Genomic DNA, 15,853 nt, shown 5'->3' with positions numbered 1-15,853 from the left:
AGAGGGTGTGCACTCCACCACAGACATGCCTGGGGTGCTTCATGTTGTGATGGCATGTTTACAATTCTGTAATCTTTATCCTATGTAATTTTAAGAATTGCTTTTAAATGCCTAACACTAACGAGTGCCCTGACTTCTCAAAGCATAAGACAGAGGGGAAGGATATACTCCGTTTCCTTTTTAGCTGTTGTGGGATGGAAGGACACAGCACTGTTTTTGGTAGTCCAACATTTCTACTCCTGCACTGATTCTGTTTCTGCATTCAGAGAATTCCAAGCTGTTCCCAGTCTCTTCTCCAATTCTGTCTCAGTTGTGGTGCAGGTAAGTGGATAGTAAAGTTCCTATTCCTTACCTGGCACATCTGCATCTTTGTATATGGGTGAAGCTCTTCAAGAATCATATTCTTAGGAGTTGGAGGACTTCAAAAAGAGTGCTGAATGACAGCTGAGCAGGGAAAAAGTTGTGGGCATGAACATCATGAGTTTTATTATTCTGAGGCCTTAGGAAGGAACACAAGAACACATTACAGGATTAAGATACCAATCACTAATCATTATTTATAATTAACCTTTTAATATAAGATTCATCTGTGTACTAAAGAACACTGATAAAACTGTCATTCAGTTGCAATCAGCTGTGAAAAATTTGGTAAAATAACAGAATATCTCTATAATATAAATGCTAATGGCAAGGGACAAGGTTGGAATTGATGCAAAGCTGTAAATTCTGGAAGTGGGGAAAGAAAAACTAGAGGGTGATTTGGTGAGGGAGGAGACAGATGAGAGGAGATTCTTGATGAAGGAATGAATGCTGAGATGATAGGGTGGAAGGTGGGAGAGATATGCAAGGAGCTGGAGGAGGGAGGAGATTATCTGGGAAGGAAACATAAGTAAAAGGAAGCACATATAGAAAGGAAAATGGGAAGTCTGGCAACAAACTAGAGGCTGCAGCTGTAAAAGCCACACAGGAAGCCACCAACAGGACTCCAAAAAGACCAAAGGTAGAAAAACAGCATTTACATAAGTGAATAGGTCAGAAAATATCCATGAATGGAAATTTCTGGAATATTTTTGTTCCCTTCCTTTCTCTTGTTTCTTCATTTTCTGACTAACTAGAGATGGAGCAGCATAGAAAACAAGATAAAGAGGAGTCTTATGCCATTGGGTGCCTCTTGAGCTACTACATGTGGCAAGTAGCTTTATAGTTCTTGTCATACTAACTCACCTCAGGGTGCTGTTAACCCTCTGGAACACCTTTTGTTTTAATTATGAAAGTCCATCACAGACAGGCTTCCCACTGTTGCTATTTACTGTAACTAGAAGGAGGTGCCTCAATCTGTTGTTCAAATCCCAAAATTAATAAAGCCCTTAACAATTCATCACTACTATGATAAAAGGATCTTGCAAGGATCCAAAAATAAAGGCAGAAGGAAGCAATAGCACTGTCACTTGACTTATATTTTTTTAGACAACAAAGGTCTGTATCAAAGCCTGTGAAAGTCATTAGAAAATCCCATGAATTCATACAGCTGCATACACAGATGCATCCCTCATTCTGACCTGTCCCTGTGCTTTAAGTAACTAAGTATAATAAGCCCAAATCTGAAGAGTTATATCTAGTATGAAAGTCCTTACCTGGCTTCCAGAGTCTTGTGAGGATTAACTAGGATTTAGACTGCGTTTGCAAAGAGTTATTGCAAAGACTAAAGTCAATTAGGCTTGTTCTGTATTGGCAACAGGGACCTGATACATTGCCTCAAAGTGCTGGGTTATTGCAGAGGGCAAGGACCTCAGAGGCTGATGTTGAAAGGACTTTTTGGAGCTAGTCTTTCTTGCAAAGCAGAACGGTGAAAGAGTATTAACTTTGGCTCAGAAGTCATATCACTTTCTTATCACTTGAGACAGTAAGGAGTTTAGAAGGTCTCTGCAACTTTCTTTTTCTCTTTCTGGCTGATAGTCAATGGACTCATAGGGCAGCCTAGGTTGCTATCGGGTTGCTACAGCATTTTTTTTTTTTTTTTTTTCCTGTGGATAAGGAGCTAACTTAGCTGGCTTTTCTGCAACTCTGCAGCTCCTGGTGGCAAGGGTTGTGAGAGCAGGTCTCCCTCCATACAGGTATGTAAACCTACTGTTGAATTAAATGCAGTTTATCAGCACAGAGCTGGACATGGTATTAGTATCTTGTGAGCATGCTATTGCATCCTATACTCTTCTGTGTTAGAATTATTAAGATCAAAAACAGATATAATTCAGCCTCTGTTTCTTGCTCGTTTATAATTATATAAAGAACCTATTTACAAAAATTTAGCAAGAGTAAATATAATATTAATCAAAATATTTAATTGTATATTAATATATTGGTAATTGCAAGTTACAATTAAAAGGAAAATAGTCAAAGATTAAAATGTTTATTAGAAGTATATATAATTATTTGCCTGTGAATCATTATTTTGTATATTAGGTCTGTGATACAAAGGGCTATATGCATTTATTATTAAAATATGAAAGAAAACAAATATGAAGTGTATGGCTGATCTTAAATGCATACATTTTATATGTGTTATGAATCAACATGAAAATACTGACAATTACAGGAATAGGCAGTATATTTGCATGTCTGTGTAGATTTAAAATTATAATTCATGTCCAATAGAGATGCTGATGTAACATATCTTAAATTCATTTTGACATGAAGTCCTGAGTTCAGCTCAGTAAATATAGAATAATCGTAAAACCTTAGAATCATTTAGGTTGGAAAAATCTTCAAGATAATATAAATACTAATAACTTGTGCTATTTTAATGATCTGATTCTTTCATAGGTGATGTAATTACTATGATATTAACTTAGGTTTAAAAGAAAATAAACTTGGCAAAAATGCCTTATTTATATAAGAAGTGTAGTCTGTAGTTGTCCAGTGTTGGGCATTTTTTTCTGTTCTCAAGTTATACTTCATAAACATTTATATTATGGCACAGCCAACAAAATGATCAGAAATGTAAGGTGTTTTTTTGTTTGTTTTTGTTTGTTTTTCTAAGTTAAGTTATTACATTTTGGAACTGCTTTGTGTGTAACTGATAGTTATATGCATATTTCTGTAATGTGGTTTCATCTTAAAGTATAATGTCAGATCTTAGCATTGGAAAAGTATGTAATTGCAGAAGTTCAGGGTATCAATTAGCTGAGTGTTTCATTCACTGCTAAATTACAGAAATCACCACTAGTACTTTTTCTACTGATCTGTTCTTCATAGTTGTTAATGTTTCCTAATATGCAATAACTCTTCATATATTTTCCTAATCTCTCCAGATCTTTAACTGCTGCCAAGATATCTCTTGTAGCAAAGACAATTTTATATTTTCATTTTTTTTGTGTGTGTGTGTGTGTGCTTGTGATCTATGTTATATATTTGGATTGTAATAATTAAATATCTTTTCAAGAAAGATATAAAAATTTGAAAGGTCTTTAATTGCCACGCTCACAAAAGTAGCACGCTAGTACTTCACGCAGAAAATAAACAAACAAAGAAACCCACCTCCTTTGCTATAAGAAATCATATTAAAAGTTTCTGTTGTACAAAGTTGTATAATGAAGCCTAGCTCACAAGATCCACAGGGAAAGTTTATAAAAGGTAAAAAAACTCCCTGGCAGTTGCAGAGTATTTTCTTGAAAACAGTCTGAATACTACTTCTTTACCCAAACTGGTAGGCAAGACCCAGAACCGCTGCTGCCAGCTGAAGTGGAAAATCTGGTTTTCTGAGAGTGTTTCCATTAGTTCTGCACTGCCACTGCTGTAGTCTCTGAGATTTCTCCTTGAGGGACAAAGCTTGATAAGGACTTTTTTTTCTGGACTTTGTCCAAATGATTTTCTATGTTGACATTTTGGAAGACTTCCACCTCCCTGGCAGAGGTCTGGATCTCCTGATACTATCCCAACCATTGGTTCTGATTCTCAAAGTGGGACTGGAGAATTGTCCCAGGACATGGGACTGTTTAAATTAAGCTTTCTTATATTGTTGGCCTGAGGGCAAGCAGACAAGTTTTATTTTTTTCTTTGTTTGTATTATTATTATTTTTCTCTGGATATAGGCTCATGATTTGGCTTTAATGCCTTGTGTTTGTGGCAGAAGTTAAGTCCTGGGGAAGATCTGTGTGTTACTCAGACCATGGATATCTTTCCAGGTCTGGAATATGTCAACTGGAAGAAAAGGCTGTCAATTTGACAGGTTTCCATCACTAGAGAACTCACCAAAAAGCCAACTTTAAAATTACCTCTTTATTAATTGGAAGTAACTTCTAAGTATGTTGTCCTTAACACAGTCAAAATTATGGTGTAGCTGGAAGGGCAAAAGCTACTATAATGACTACCCAGTCATTCATCGGAGTCAGTGCCACTGCCTGTTTGGGATGATTCATTATGGTGACCATTTCCCAATCAAGTATTGCAGCAGTAAAGGAGTTTTGAATTACTCCATTATTCTGTGACATCTAAGCCAAGGAGCAGAGTTTTGAAAGAAGTGGAACGTGTCCAAGTGGGGACAAGATTTATTAAATTTCCCTTGACTTTCAAAAGATACCTGCTTTCAAAAATTGTCTCCCTTACATAGGAGCCTCCTCTTTGTGCCCTCCTTAGGTTACAGAGCAAAAAGTCTCTAGCAATAACAAGATGACATAGTCCTTTGGCTAACAGACTCTGTGCTGCTTCAGACTCACTCAGAAGGCTGAGTTATTATATTTTCTGTATTGGTGCAGTTCTAAAAAATTCCTTCCTGCCTACATTCTGAATGACTCACATGAACCCATGGGAGTGGAAGAGTAAAAGTTGGCTTTATCATTACCTCTCTTATACTTTCTTCACCTGATTCTTCTGCTAAAATCACTTAAAGATATTTTTAAATGTAATTTTGAGGACAGAGAAAGGCAGCAGTGTATGCATACTAAGAAGAGCACAGAATATGTATTTCGGGGTAAAAATGAACTGAAGTACCTGCTGGGTTTTCTATCACTCATTTTGCCCTTAAAGAACTTAGTTACAGTTTTACAGAGACACACATCACTGGCAGGAGCCAAATATATCACACTGTTTCCACTGTACTGCTGCCAAGCTGGCATAAGTCTTAATACCTTCTTAAAATGGTATTTTAAGATGCTTTCCATATCATCAGGATACATTGAAAATCACAAGGGACAATATCTTAGATCCTAACACTTTCCAGCTGGGAAAACTGCAGTTAGGAGACACTAGTGTGTAGATACACAGCAGTTTAGAATGTTTTTTTTCCAAGCTCTTGTGATAGGAGATCAGGTATTAATGCACCCTTGGGAGGATCTTTTTTTTCATGTTGAAGCAGGCCAAAGGCTACTTGATATCATAGAATGGCTTGGGTTGGAAGGGACCTTGGAGATCATTTAGTTCCAACCCCCATGCCATGGGCAGGGATGCCACCCACTAGATCACATTGGCCAAGGCCCCATCCAACCTAGCCTTGAACACCTGCAGGGATGGGGCAACCACAGCTTCTCTGGTAACCTGTTCCAGTGCCTAACCACCCTCTCAGTAAAGAATTTCTTCCTAACCTCTATTCTAAATCTATCCTCTTTTAGTTTAAGACTATTCCTGCTTGTCCTATCATTATCTACCCAAAGAAAGAGTCCCTCTCAATCTTTTTTTATAAGACTCCTTTAATTACTGAAAGGCCGCAGTGATGTCTCCCTGAAGCCTTCTCTTCAGGCTGAACAGCCCCAGAGCTCTCAACCTTTCTTCTTAGAAGAGTCGCTCCAGGCCTCTTTGTGGTCCTCCTCTGGACTTACTTTAACAGCTCCACAACCTTCTTGTGCTGGGGTCCCCAAACCTGGATGCAGTACTCCAGGTGAGGCCTCACATTGGCAGAGTAGAGGGGGTCAATCCTCTCCCTTGCCCTTCTGGTCATGCATCTTTTGATGCAGCCAGGACACGGATGGCCTTCTGAGCTGTAAGTTCACATTGCTGATACGAGGTTGGAGTATGCCTTAGGGCATACACTGGAAAACCTTGAAGGACAACACATCTACAGTAAAAGTTTATGATGTGAGGTGGGCAAAAGCTACAACAGTCTACTGCAGTCTTTGTCAAAAATATTCACTAATGTCAGGTGGTAAATATTTTGAACTTTTCTCATTACATTTTCTTCTTGTTTTTCAATTTGTTTGCATTCAGCAAGAACCTTGTATAGCTGGTATAGTGCACTGATGAGGGGAGGAACTGAAAACCTTTCTGGGGAGTTTGAGTGGAATCATTCCAACATTAACCATCTAAAAGGTGTCTAAGTCATTTAGGTTCTCTGGAGTTATAGAAGAAATATCAGTATGTCAAAAGGATATGATGCCTCTTTGCTTAAGATAAGCATTTGAGGTAGATGGAAAAAATCCACTGAAGTTCCCATACCTCTCCATAGGGAGGACAAGAAGCCAATTTATCTTCCTTAAGCTGGATGCGCCCTTTTCACCTGTATAAAGTCATTGCAAGAAGTATTTGTAGATAACATTAAACAAACAAACAAACAAAAAGAATCATCACGATGAAGCTGTCTTTCTTTTCATTTATGTCCTAAAGAAAGAAGACACTAAAAGCCAAATTGAAAAATCTGAAATATCTTGATATTTCTTCCCTTTAAAATGAAGTCTCTACTCCATGCTGTGTACCTCTGATCTCTGCCATGGCTTTTGGAAAGTAAGATGATACAAAATACCAGTCACAGAGAGAGCACCTGAGACAAAGACAGTGAACATATCATTTAGGAAAAGAAAATTAAGTTCTAAATAATTATTTTTTCTATTATGTTGGTGTTATATATCCAAGTCCTTTTTAGGCAGTACCTGAATATTGGTGATGTTCACTCTAGAAGAGGCTCATAGGCAATAGGAGTGAAGTAAATTGTTGAAGCTGATCCAGGTGGAAAGCTCACATGCTACTTATGTATTATGCGATTAAGTGATATGCAGAAAGCTTTCATTTCCATAGGATTTTCATGAATACAAAATACTTCATTCTGTTTAAAGGAACATCTCCTAATATTTCCCATACATCTGCAAGGGTAAAATTCCCATTCAGATGGTGGCATATTGCGCTTTTTCTTCTTCAGATGATTCATCTTCCTCATTGTCTTACTCAATCAAATTAAGTGCATATGAGAGAGAATGAGTGTGTTGAATTAGAATTTTTACATTTTTACATGTTTATAATAGACAAAGATTTTTTTCCCTGAGATTTTTTCCCCTGTAATTGTGGAAGTGCAGAATCCAAACTCATGCCATATCATATATCAAAGAATTCCTGAAGAAATGTGTAAACATTATGTGGACATCCACAGGAATTCAAATTATATGAAACATAAAGATAAGTTGTCCCCCAATAGGCACAATCTATCTTAATTAAAAAAAAAAAAAAGAAAAAAAAAAAAAAAAAAAAAAAGGAAAATAGGGGGTCATTGAGTGTTTAGATTTCATGACATCTATATTTTTTCTCATTCACTCTTTCTATATTTAGAAAACACCCCAAATAGAGTGATTTCCAAAAAGCCCTACTATAAAATCCCCAGAAAAGACCAGAATTACATTCATCTCATCAGAATTTTCTCATCTGTAGTCTCTTTATTTCAGGAAACAAATATGGATATAGTTCTTATGGGGTTGACAAACACATTTGACTTGTTCTGCTTCCTGTGGTTTTCTCTGTCTTCATCATGCATGTGACTGTCATTTACATTAGTTCTCTTTCCTGACAATTTCTCTTTGTGTAGGTAGTTTGTCTGTTGTCATATCACTGGGGATTCCAATGATATACATATTTTCTTTTTCTGTCATTGCTCTGTTTCTCTGTATCTGTTTTCTCCCCTATAACCTCTGAATTCTGATCTAAAGCCAGAGAAGATAGAATTATCATTAAGTACTTATGTTTTTTTCCTTTTTTTCTGTTCTACAAAACAGAGAAATAACTGACATCTGAAAGTGCACAGCTTCTCCCTTAGCTTCAAATCCCTTTAGCTGTTTTTGCAGTTGAACACAGCTGTACTCATTTCACCACAGAGCACAGCTTGCCAACAGAGATTTTGCTTATACATGATGAGTACAGAATATTATGTCACAAAATTAGCTAGTAAAACGCAGCATATATATGTTGCAAACTGAGCCTCATTACATCTGCTTTAGTGCCTTGTAATTTACATTTTAGGTTTAAAAAAAAAAAAAAAAAACAGTCAAAAAAAAAGAAAAGAAAAGAGCAGTAGATGTTCTCCCTTATTAATAGTGCATACTGAACCCCATAACCTGCAAATGAAGAAAATAGGCATGGTAGGAAATATCTCCATGGACAGGTGTGAGCAACTGGAATTGCCTTCCTTTAGAAGAGACAAATCAGCAAGAAAGCAGTGCAGCTAGAGAGGAAAGCTGGGAGATTCCTAATGAACATCCTCATGATAGTATCATATGAAGACACCTCCAATGGAAATAATTAATACTATTCAGAAAACTAGTTCATGGGAACCATAGGATGGAAGAATGCTTCTATTCACAGTTAAACCTCACTCTTTAATTAGAAACAGAAGACAATTTTACTGCACTTTTTAGGGTGTGAAACTTGAATTAGCTAGGCTTACCAAATTTCTCCAACCATGAGCCTTCTTCAAAGACTATCCTACAGGTTTCTTTGAAAGGATTAAAGTCACTTTCATTCTTGCTTTCACTACTAGGAGAAAAACTCAAATTCAGTAATCTTCATCCCTTTTATACTTAACAGAAGTAGATTAAAAGAGGGGAGCTTCTTCCACAACAGCTTAACTTTCAAATAAGGCAATATCAAAACCAATAAACAGTCAGTCAAAATGTCTAAAAAATACTGAACGTGTGGATCACAAACTACAGTGCTATACCCTAAGAGTCTGGAACTAAGAATCTATTTTATAAGAATATTTTCTCTCTTGTAATTTAGAAAGTTGCATGTAAATCTCGTCCTCTTGCTGCTGCCAAAATAACTTTTCAGAGCAATCTATTCATGTAATTCACCTGGGATGAAAAGGTGAAAAAAAAAAAATCTGATTTGGGCAAACTGCCCAACTGATTATTTTTAGTTTTTAGTAGACACTAAATATGGTAGTAGATATCAATGTAAAACTGAGTTTTAGATACACCGAGAAAAAGAAGCTTGTGGTATTAACTTCATTGACCTTGCAATATAAGAGGAAGAGTTAGCACTTCATGACAAAATGTTGTAATCCAAATTGTGGGGGGAAAAAAATCCCTTTGAAAATATTCTCACATTTCCTGATTTATGTATATATTTATTTTACTTGAAAATATACTATCTTGATGATTAAACTGCAAAGGTGTTTATACTGTATCTGAAACGGAGTGATTGCAATAATAAGCCTTAATACAGCAAGGCATGCTGTATAGCAAAGGGTATTTGAAAATGTTCTGTATCTTAAAGAAGCTGTGAGGAACTGGTTAGTGATAACATGCTAATAGAAGCACTTTTAAAGCAAATGGATATTAGAGAAGTGACCACGAACCAAATAAGCAAGTTACCCTTTTGTCTCCTTGACCTTTGACTCACTTGGATCAAAATTTGACAAAGATTGCAGCTGCTAAGTATATTACCATGAGATGTAGGTAGTGGCATTTAGTCAGACTGCAAAAATAGACAGCCCCCCTCAAGCACCAATACAACTTAACTTTTTCTTCTGGCAGGAAGATAAACAGGGAACTGACATCTCTTGGAATATATAAATGCTCCCTTGGTGTTTAGAGGATTTGTCCTTGGTGGGGAGATTTAGCTGTTTGTTTTCTCTTAACTTGATGCAAGTTGTGTGCTAAGTACTTGCACATTCAGCTGAAAAATCAGTTGCCCTTATTCAAGGTGAGTAATATAATACAACATTTAAAAGTGTGTGTGGGGGGGGAGTGTGGGGGGGGAGTTCCTCAGAAAAAAAGACTTTTGAATTCCCTTGTTGGAAAAATCTTGAAAGTATTTATTTGCAATATAAAATAAAATGATGGGATTTGGCAACACTGATTTAAAATGTACATATATTACTGAAACTCTGCAATGTTATCAATGGTCCTCTATGATCAGTGTGACTGAATTTTCCAATGTCATGCTGTTTTTTTGATATTTAATGTTCTTGAAATTACAGTTCCTGGAGTCAGGTGAATATTTAGGAATATTTTGGAATCTTTTTAAAGTGATATTTGTAATATTTACTTTTGCAGATAAAAATTCAAAACTGTAATTGTTAAATGCATTAAACTTCAAAGGAAACAAACAAACAACAGCAACAACAACAAAAAATAACCTCTTCCCTGGATTTTTTTCTCTTAATAACTTCATGTTTTTTAGTCCCACATTCTGACCTTGGACAGAAGAACTGTAATGATGTTAAATATCCCCACTGTTTTGGGGCTGAAATTCTCATCAGAATTTTCAAAATCCATTTTCATGTTCATTATGCACATTGCTTCTTCCTCACTTAGTTTCTCTCATTTGGGGTAGCAAATCTCGTTCTATGTCACAAATATATATATATATACATATATAAGTAAAGTAGGGAAGAAAAAGTTTAAGAGAACTTTGCATTTTTTCCTTCTATTGCTTATAAATCGTCTTTTCAGAGGTTTGAATGGGGCATTTGCATTGTTAATATTCTATTAAGTATATTTAAAACAATATTAAAGTACCCAGTGGTCTAGAATGAATTAAATTTCATTGTCATGTCTAAGTTTAAATGATATAGTCTATAGACAATATCTAATTTTTATGGTACTTCTGTGTAAGGTAAAATTTTTTCACTTGAATATGAATTTCCAGACACAACTATATTCTTACTGGAAATTACTACTTTGGTCTTTATTTTTTATGTTCATTTATGATATATAAGAGTAGCTTATTAACGTCTGTGTGAAACTGTGTAATGTTGTGAGTTCTCTTCTTTGAAACTGTGTAATTGATAATTTGAATTGCATAAATTCAGATATGTCTAGACTGTTATTGCATTGTGTTTGGTGGGAGAAGGGCTAATCTTTTACATTTTACAAAAGCTTGGAATTGGCACAGGTTACTAGCAGCCAGTTGCTTTCTAGCTGTTTATTGCTAGTAATCATGAACGATACCTAGTCAGTCTAACATAAAAATCCACTGGAACCCCTTATACAAGCTTGGATAGACAACTATTCCAGTGGAATGTGTATTTCTATTGAGTCTGAAAAGTTCCATTACATAAGCCAAAAAAAAAAAAATAAAATAGTGTGACAATGTCTAAAAGCTCTCTTTAAACAATTATGTAATAAATAACTTCAATTTTAAATCTTAAAACCTGTATTTCCACACTTTCTCATTAAAAAAAAAAAAAAAAAGATGGATAAAAAATTCAACCTGAAATATGTATTTGTCAGAATTTCCTTTAATTAAGAATTTCTGCTTATGTAGAACAGTCAGATTTTGCCAAACTAAAGACAATATGAACATATCTGTATATGAGAGTTGGTTCTAGTGAATGTCACTTAACATTTTTCAGGTCTAACTTGAAATTCTAACCTGAGCATGCTTAGAAATTTGCCATTAACCACATCATTCATCCATCCAGTACATCATAGAGATGTTAATAACTTGGTATTTTAATAAATCACTCAAGTAATTTTTCAGCTATATTTCTGAAAAGTGTAACAGGTTGCACAAAAATTGGAAAAGGGGACTTTTTTCTAATAATAATAATAAATCTTAATGTTACCCCTTTGCAACCACCCAAACCTGTAGTTCAAATAAGGTCCATCTCCTTCTGCAGGAAATAAATAAATAAATAAAGTTTACACTTATATAAATATTCTTCTCAGTCCTTAGTGACACGTAAAAACTTTAGCTAAATGTTTTCTTTCCTTGTCCTTTGTAAGTGCTGTAAGTACTTGTCAGAGTGTAAAGTTTTGATGTGGGAACCACAAGGAATCACCTGGTGGCAGGTGGATGGACTGGATGACTTTTGTAGCCAATGTATTGTCCTGTGATTGCAAGAAGTAGTCTTACAGTCATCCTACCTGCAAGTTTCCAAATAGAAATGATTAAAATGCCAGTCAAGCTCAAACCTACAGATATAGTCATTGTTAATGTCAAGGGATCCATGAACTGCTAACCCAAGAGCAGGCAACAGGTAGGTGTCTGGAGCAGATGAAAGAAGCAGACTGGGCACAAGTGCAGACATGACAAGTTTGTTGTGACAACAATCACAAGGGGACACAGCCTGCTGACCACATGCATGGTGTCTTCTTTTTCCCCCATAAAAATTGACCTCATAACTGAATGTGGGATTCACAAAAATAAAACGTGGCTGTTCCTACACTTACTTTACTATTAAGAAATCCAGGAAGTGTTTTAGCCTTTTAATCTTCATGAGTAACCTGGGAATTCAGGTTGAGTTGTTCTTTCACTACATCGTTCTGTTTTCCTTTGGTCTCTGTGTTTGGCCTTGGACGCGTAATTAATGCTGCAAATAACACCTGCTTTAAAAATGATTTAGAGATGAGCACAATAATTTCACAAACAGAAATTATTAAGAATAAAAAGGACTATGGGTAATGACACCTAAAATACAAAAGAGCTGAGTTGCTGTTATCTGGAGGTCTAAGGCAAATAAACAAAAAAAATCTGTGGCTGTGATTAATTTCCAAGCAAGCATAAATTGAAAATTATGAAGCTCTTTGTCTCAGTTATTCATAAGCAGTAACAAATAGGACAAAATACCACTGGGAGCTTATGTTTTACTATCTCTCAACACTGGTGTCGTTTTGATTTTCTTTATAATGTCTTTCAGTAGGGACCAGATGTCAAAATACTTTACCACATATTACCAGCAACTATTGTTTTCCAAAGAATAATTACAAACTTGTTTTTTCCGATACTCAATGAAATATAAGGTATTACAGCCTCCAAAGATCAAAATGTAGACAATGTTTTAGAAAGTCTGCCTTTCTGTAGACAATTGGGATTAATGAAACTTGGTGATAGGGTGTACAAGTGAGAGTAAGAATTCAACTTCTACAAGGAAAATCCAGTTTTGTCTTGACCATGACGTTGCTGAAACAGTTTATCCTTTCAGTAGTAGAATATGGACTGACAGAGGTCAGGAAAGACAAATTTTTCATAGGTGTCTCTCACTAGAGATTGGCATTACTGCCAAGGTAGAATGCATTCACAATCTGGGTAGCTCCTACCAGCAGTGTAAACTCCTGATTTTGCCTGAAGTGGGAGCCATGGGCACTGCAGAGTGTGATGAAGGCTATAACCTCGTGCTTTGGCACAAAGAGATTTCTGAAAATGTGTTTGCCTGAAGAAGAGTATCAACTGAGTAATATTGTGACGATTTTCTCTAATAAAACAGAGGAGAAAACAAACAAAAACAAACAAACAAAACCACCAACAACAAAACAACACACTTAATGGTATTTTAGAGAATTCAGGAAGAAAGAGATTACAATATGTAACAAGTGATTATCTTGCCAAGTGTGCATATCACTTTTTTAAATTATTATTATTATTATTATTATTATTTTCCCACTGTTTGCCACTGTCTGGTTTTGACATGTTATCTCCCTACCTGCTTCACCTAATGCACTTTGTATTTTTGACCTTTGGAATGTGATTTTTGTTCACTCTCTCCTTATATTAGCAGCTTCACTCCGGAAGATCAGTGAGTTTGTTGGGACCAAGAAGGGAGGAAAAAAAAAAGCATCGAGGCTTGCAGCAAGGATATTTTTACATTGCCTGTCTGCACCCTGAAGAAGGAGAGGAATGGGCTGTAACCGAAACTGTGGGCTCCTCACTGGGGCTGTCATCGGTGCTGTGCTGGCCATCTTTGGAGGAGTTCTGATACCAGTTGGAGATAACCTTATAGGCAAAGCAATAGAAAAGGTACAAACTATTTCTTCTTTCAGTCCAGATGGTTTGTGGATAGTCAGTATTTCTGAACCTTGTGTTCTGTTTCTGCTTTTTTCCTTTTTTTTTTTTTTTTCCTATTATTATTATTTTTTAAAAACCTAGTCTTTGTAATGTGAATTTCCTAGGACTAGTTGCTGCAGAACTTTAAAAACTATTTTAATTATATTGCTGTGTTTACTTACTTGCTCTCTTTCATAATTCACATGAGAATCTAAGATATTTTTTTCAAGATGGATTTTTATTAATATAATTTAGGAGTAATACATATTTTTTATTTTATTGCAATTACAATTGTTATTGTTTTATTATTATTATTTTTCATTTTCCCCCCATGATGATCCCACCTATTTTTCTGCTTTTTTTTCCCTTATTTTGGAACTCACTCAACGCACTTATGCATTCCGTACTGCACATAACTTAAACAAACTTATGATGCAGAATCTAGTCTTATACTTATGTGCATTTAGATCATGATCTGTGACTATATAATTCAAACACATCATGGTTCATGAGACTACATGATCTCATCATACACATCTCCTTGGCTCAAGGAGTGTGAAGAGTAATTGAAGCAGTGTTGTAGATCTGGCAGAAACATATCCGTCTCTCCCGTCCCTCTACCCCCTTCCTGTCCCCCCCCCCTCCTCCTCTCTGCCTTCCCTCTTCCTCTCTCTCCCTCCCCCCCTTTCCTCCTTCCCTTTCTGTTTCTCTCTCTTTATAATCTCAATTTGTCTTTAACTAAAAATGAGAAATTAACTTGTTAAATCTTCACTGAAAAGGAGTATATAACCATGGAGTAATGGAAATTCCATGGAAGCCATGGGGCATCCACCATAGGAGACATAGAGTCTCCTTGGGGTCATTACAATGGTCCTTGTCATGGAATCATGGAACCAATTAAAACCAGTCTATCCAACCATCCAACAGTTAAAATTGTAGAAATCAGACTTTGGCTGATTGCTACTCTTCCTAATGATCTTCTATGTAGCTGAAGACCTTGGAAATCTTGGAGATAATTATTAAAAGGCCCTTTTTTGAAGACTGCCCTTAATTCATCATCTATATAATTTAAAGAAGGAAGTGGAGACCTAAACAATGTTAAACTCTCTCTGGAAGCCTTGCCTAGATTCTGGCATCACTTTGTTTAAAAAAATAAATAAATAAATCTGCATTACATTTTAATTTTGACAAAGCAGAAGAATTATTAAATTCTTAACGTTGATTGTATTTTTTCATGATATTTTCAGATTAATAGAAAATAAAAATTAAAAGAAACATGGGGATATCTCACTAGCTAACGTATCACTCTCCTTCCAATATTTTGACCAAAAAAAAAAAAAATCTATCTCCACAAATAATTTTAATTGATTCACATATTGAGGAAATGGCAGTTTTTTTAGAAAATATGTATTTTTAAAATGTGTATCTCTTTACATTTAAAATTTACTTTGAGTTAATCCAGAACATTTTCTAATGCCATTCAACATTATACACACAAGCAATGTTATGTATTCATCTGTTTACTTATAATATTGAACCAGTTATACAGCATGCTTTGCAAATGTCTACACATTAAATTATACCTGCATACCTGCATGAGTTCTTAGTGGTAAAGTTTTAGACTCTTTATAATTTTCTGCATTGTGATCATGTTTCAGATGCTTACATTTCAAGGCAGCTTGTTTGAAGTATATAAAAAGAAGAATTTGTACCAGTATTCATATGAATAATACAAGAGTAAATTTGTAGAGGTTTTATTTATTTAAGTAAAATAATGTATTTTTTTTCCTAACCACAAATAAAACTGGAATATTTATTTTCTATTTATCATTATAAAGATAATTCATTTTCTTAACAGATATGTCAAAGTAAAACAGCTGAAATATGTGATCAGTAG

The 15,853-nt window shown here is 35.4% G+C and overlaps 1 protein-coding gene across 4 annotated transcripts in view; it reads left to right on the top strand.

The window, feature by feature from the left end:
- Positions 1–2,067: 2,067 nt before the first annotated feature.
- The window catches only part of CD36 (CD36 molecule), a 36,225-nt gene continuing 22,439 nt past the window's right edge, over positions 2,068–15,853 (top strand). Inside the window, exons 1-3 of one of the 4 annotated variants that reach the window (XM_035342614.1) lie at positions 2,071–2,114; positions 9,723–9,891; positions 13,691–13,929. In XM_035342614.1, the coding sequence (XP_035198505.1) occupies positions 13,810–13,929 (120 nt within the window). In that variant the 5' untranslated portion in view covers positions 2,071–2,114; positions 9,723–9,891; positions 13,691–13,809. Of the gene's footprint in view, positions 2,115–9,722; positions 9,892–13,687; positions 13,930–15,853 lie in introns of all 4 variants that reach the window. The other 3 variants (XM_035342540.1, XM_035342690.1, XM_035342756.1) reach the window with 3 other exon arrangements.

The sequence above is a fragment of the Oxyura jamaicensis genome, chromosome 1 (genome assembly GCF_011077185.1).
Source record: "Oxyura jamaicensis isolate SHBP4307 breed ruddy duck chromosome 1, BPBGC_Ojam_1.0, whole genome shotgun sequence".
Taxonomy (NCBI): Eukaryota; Metazoa; Chordata; class Aves; order Anseriformes; family Anatidae; genus Oxyura; species Oxyura jamaicensis.
This window is presented reverse-complemented; position numbering and strand designations above follow the sequence as displayed.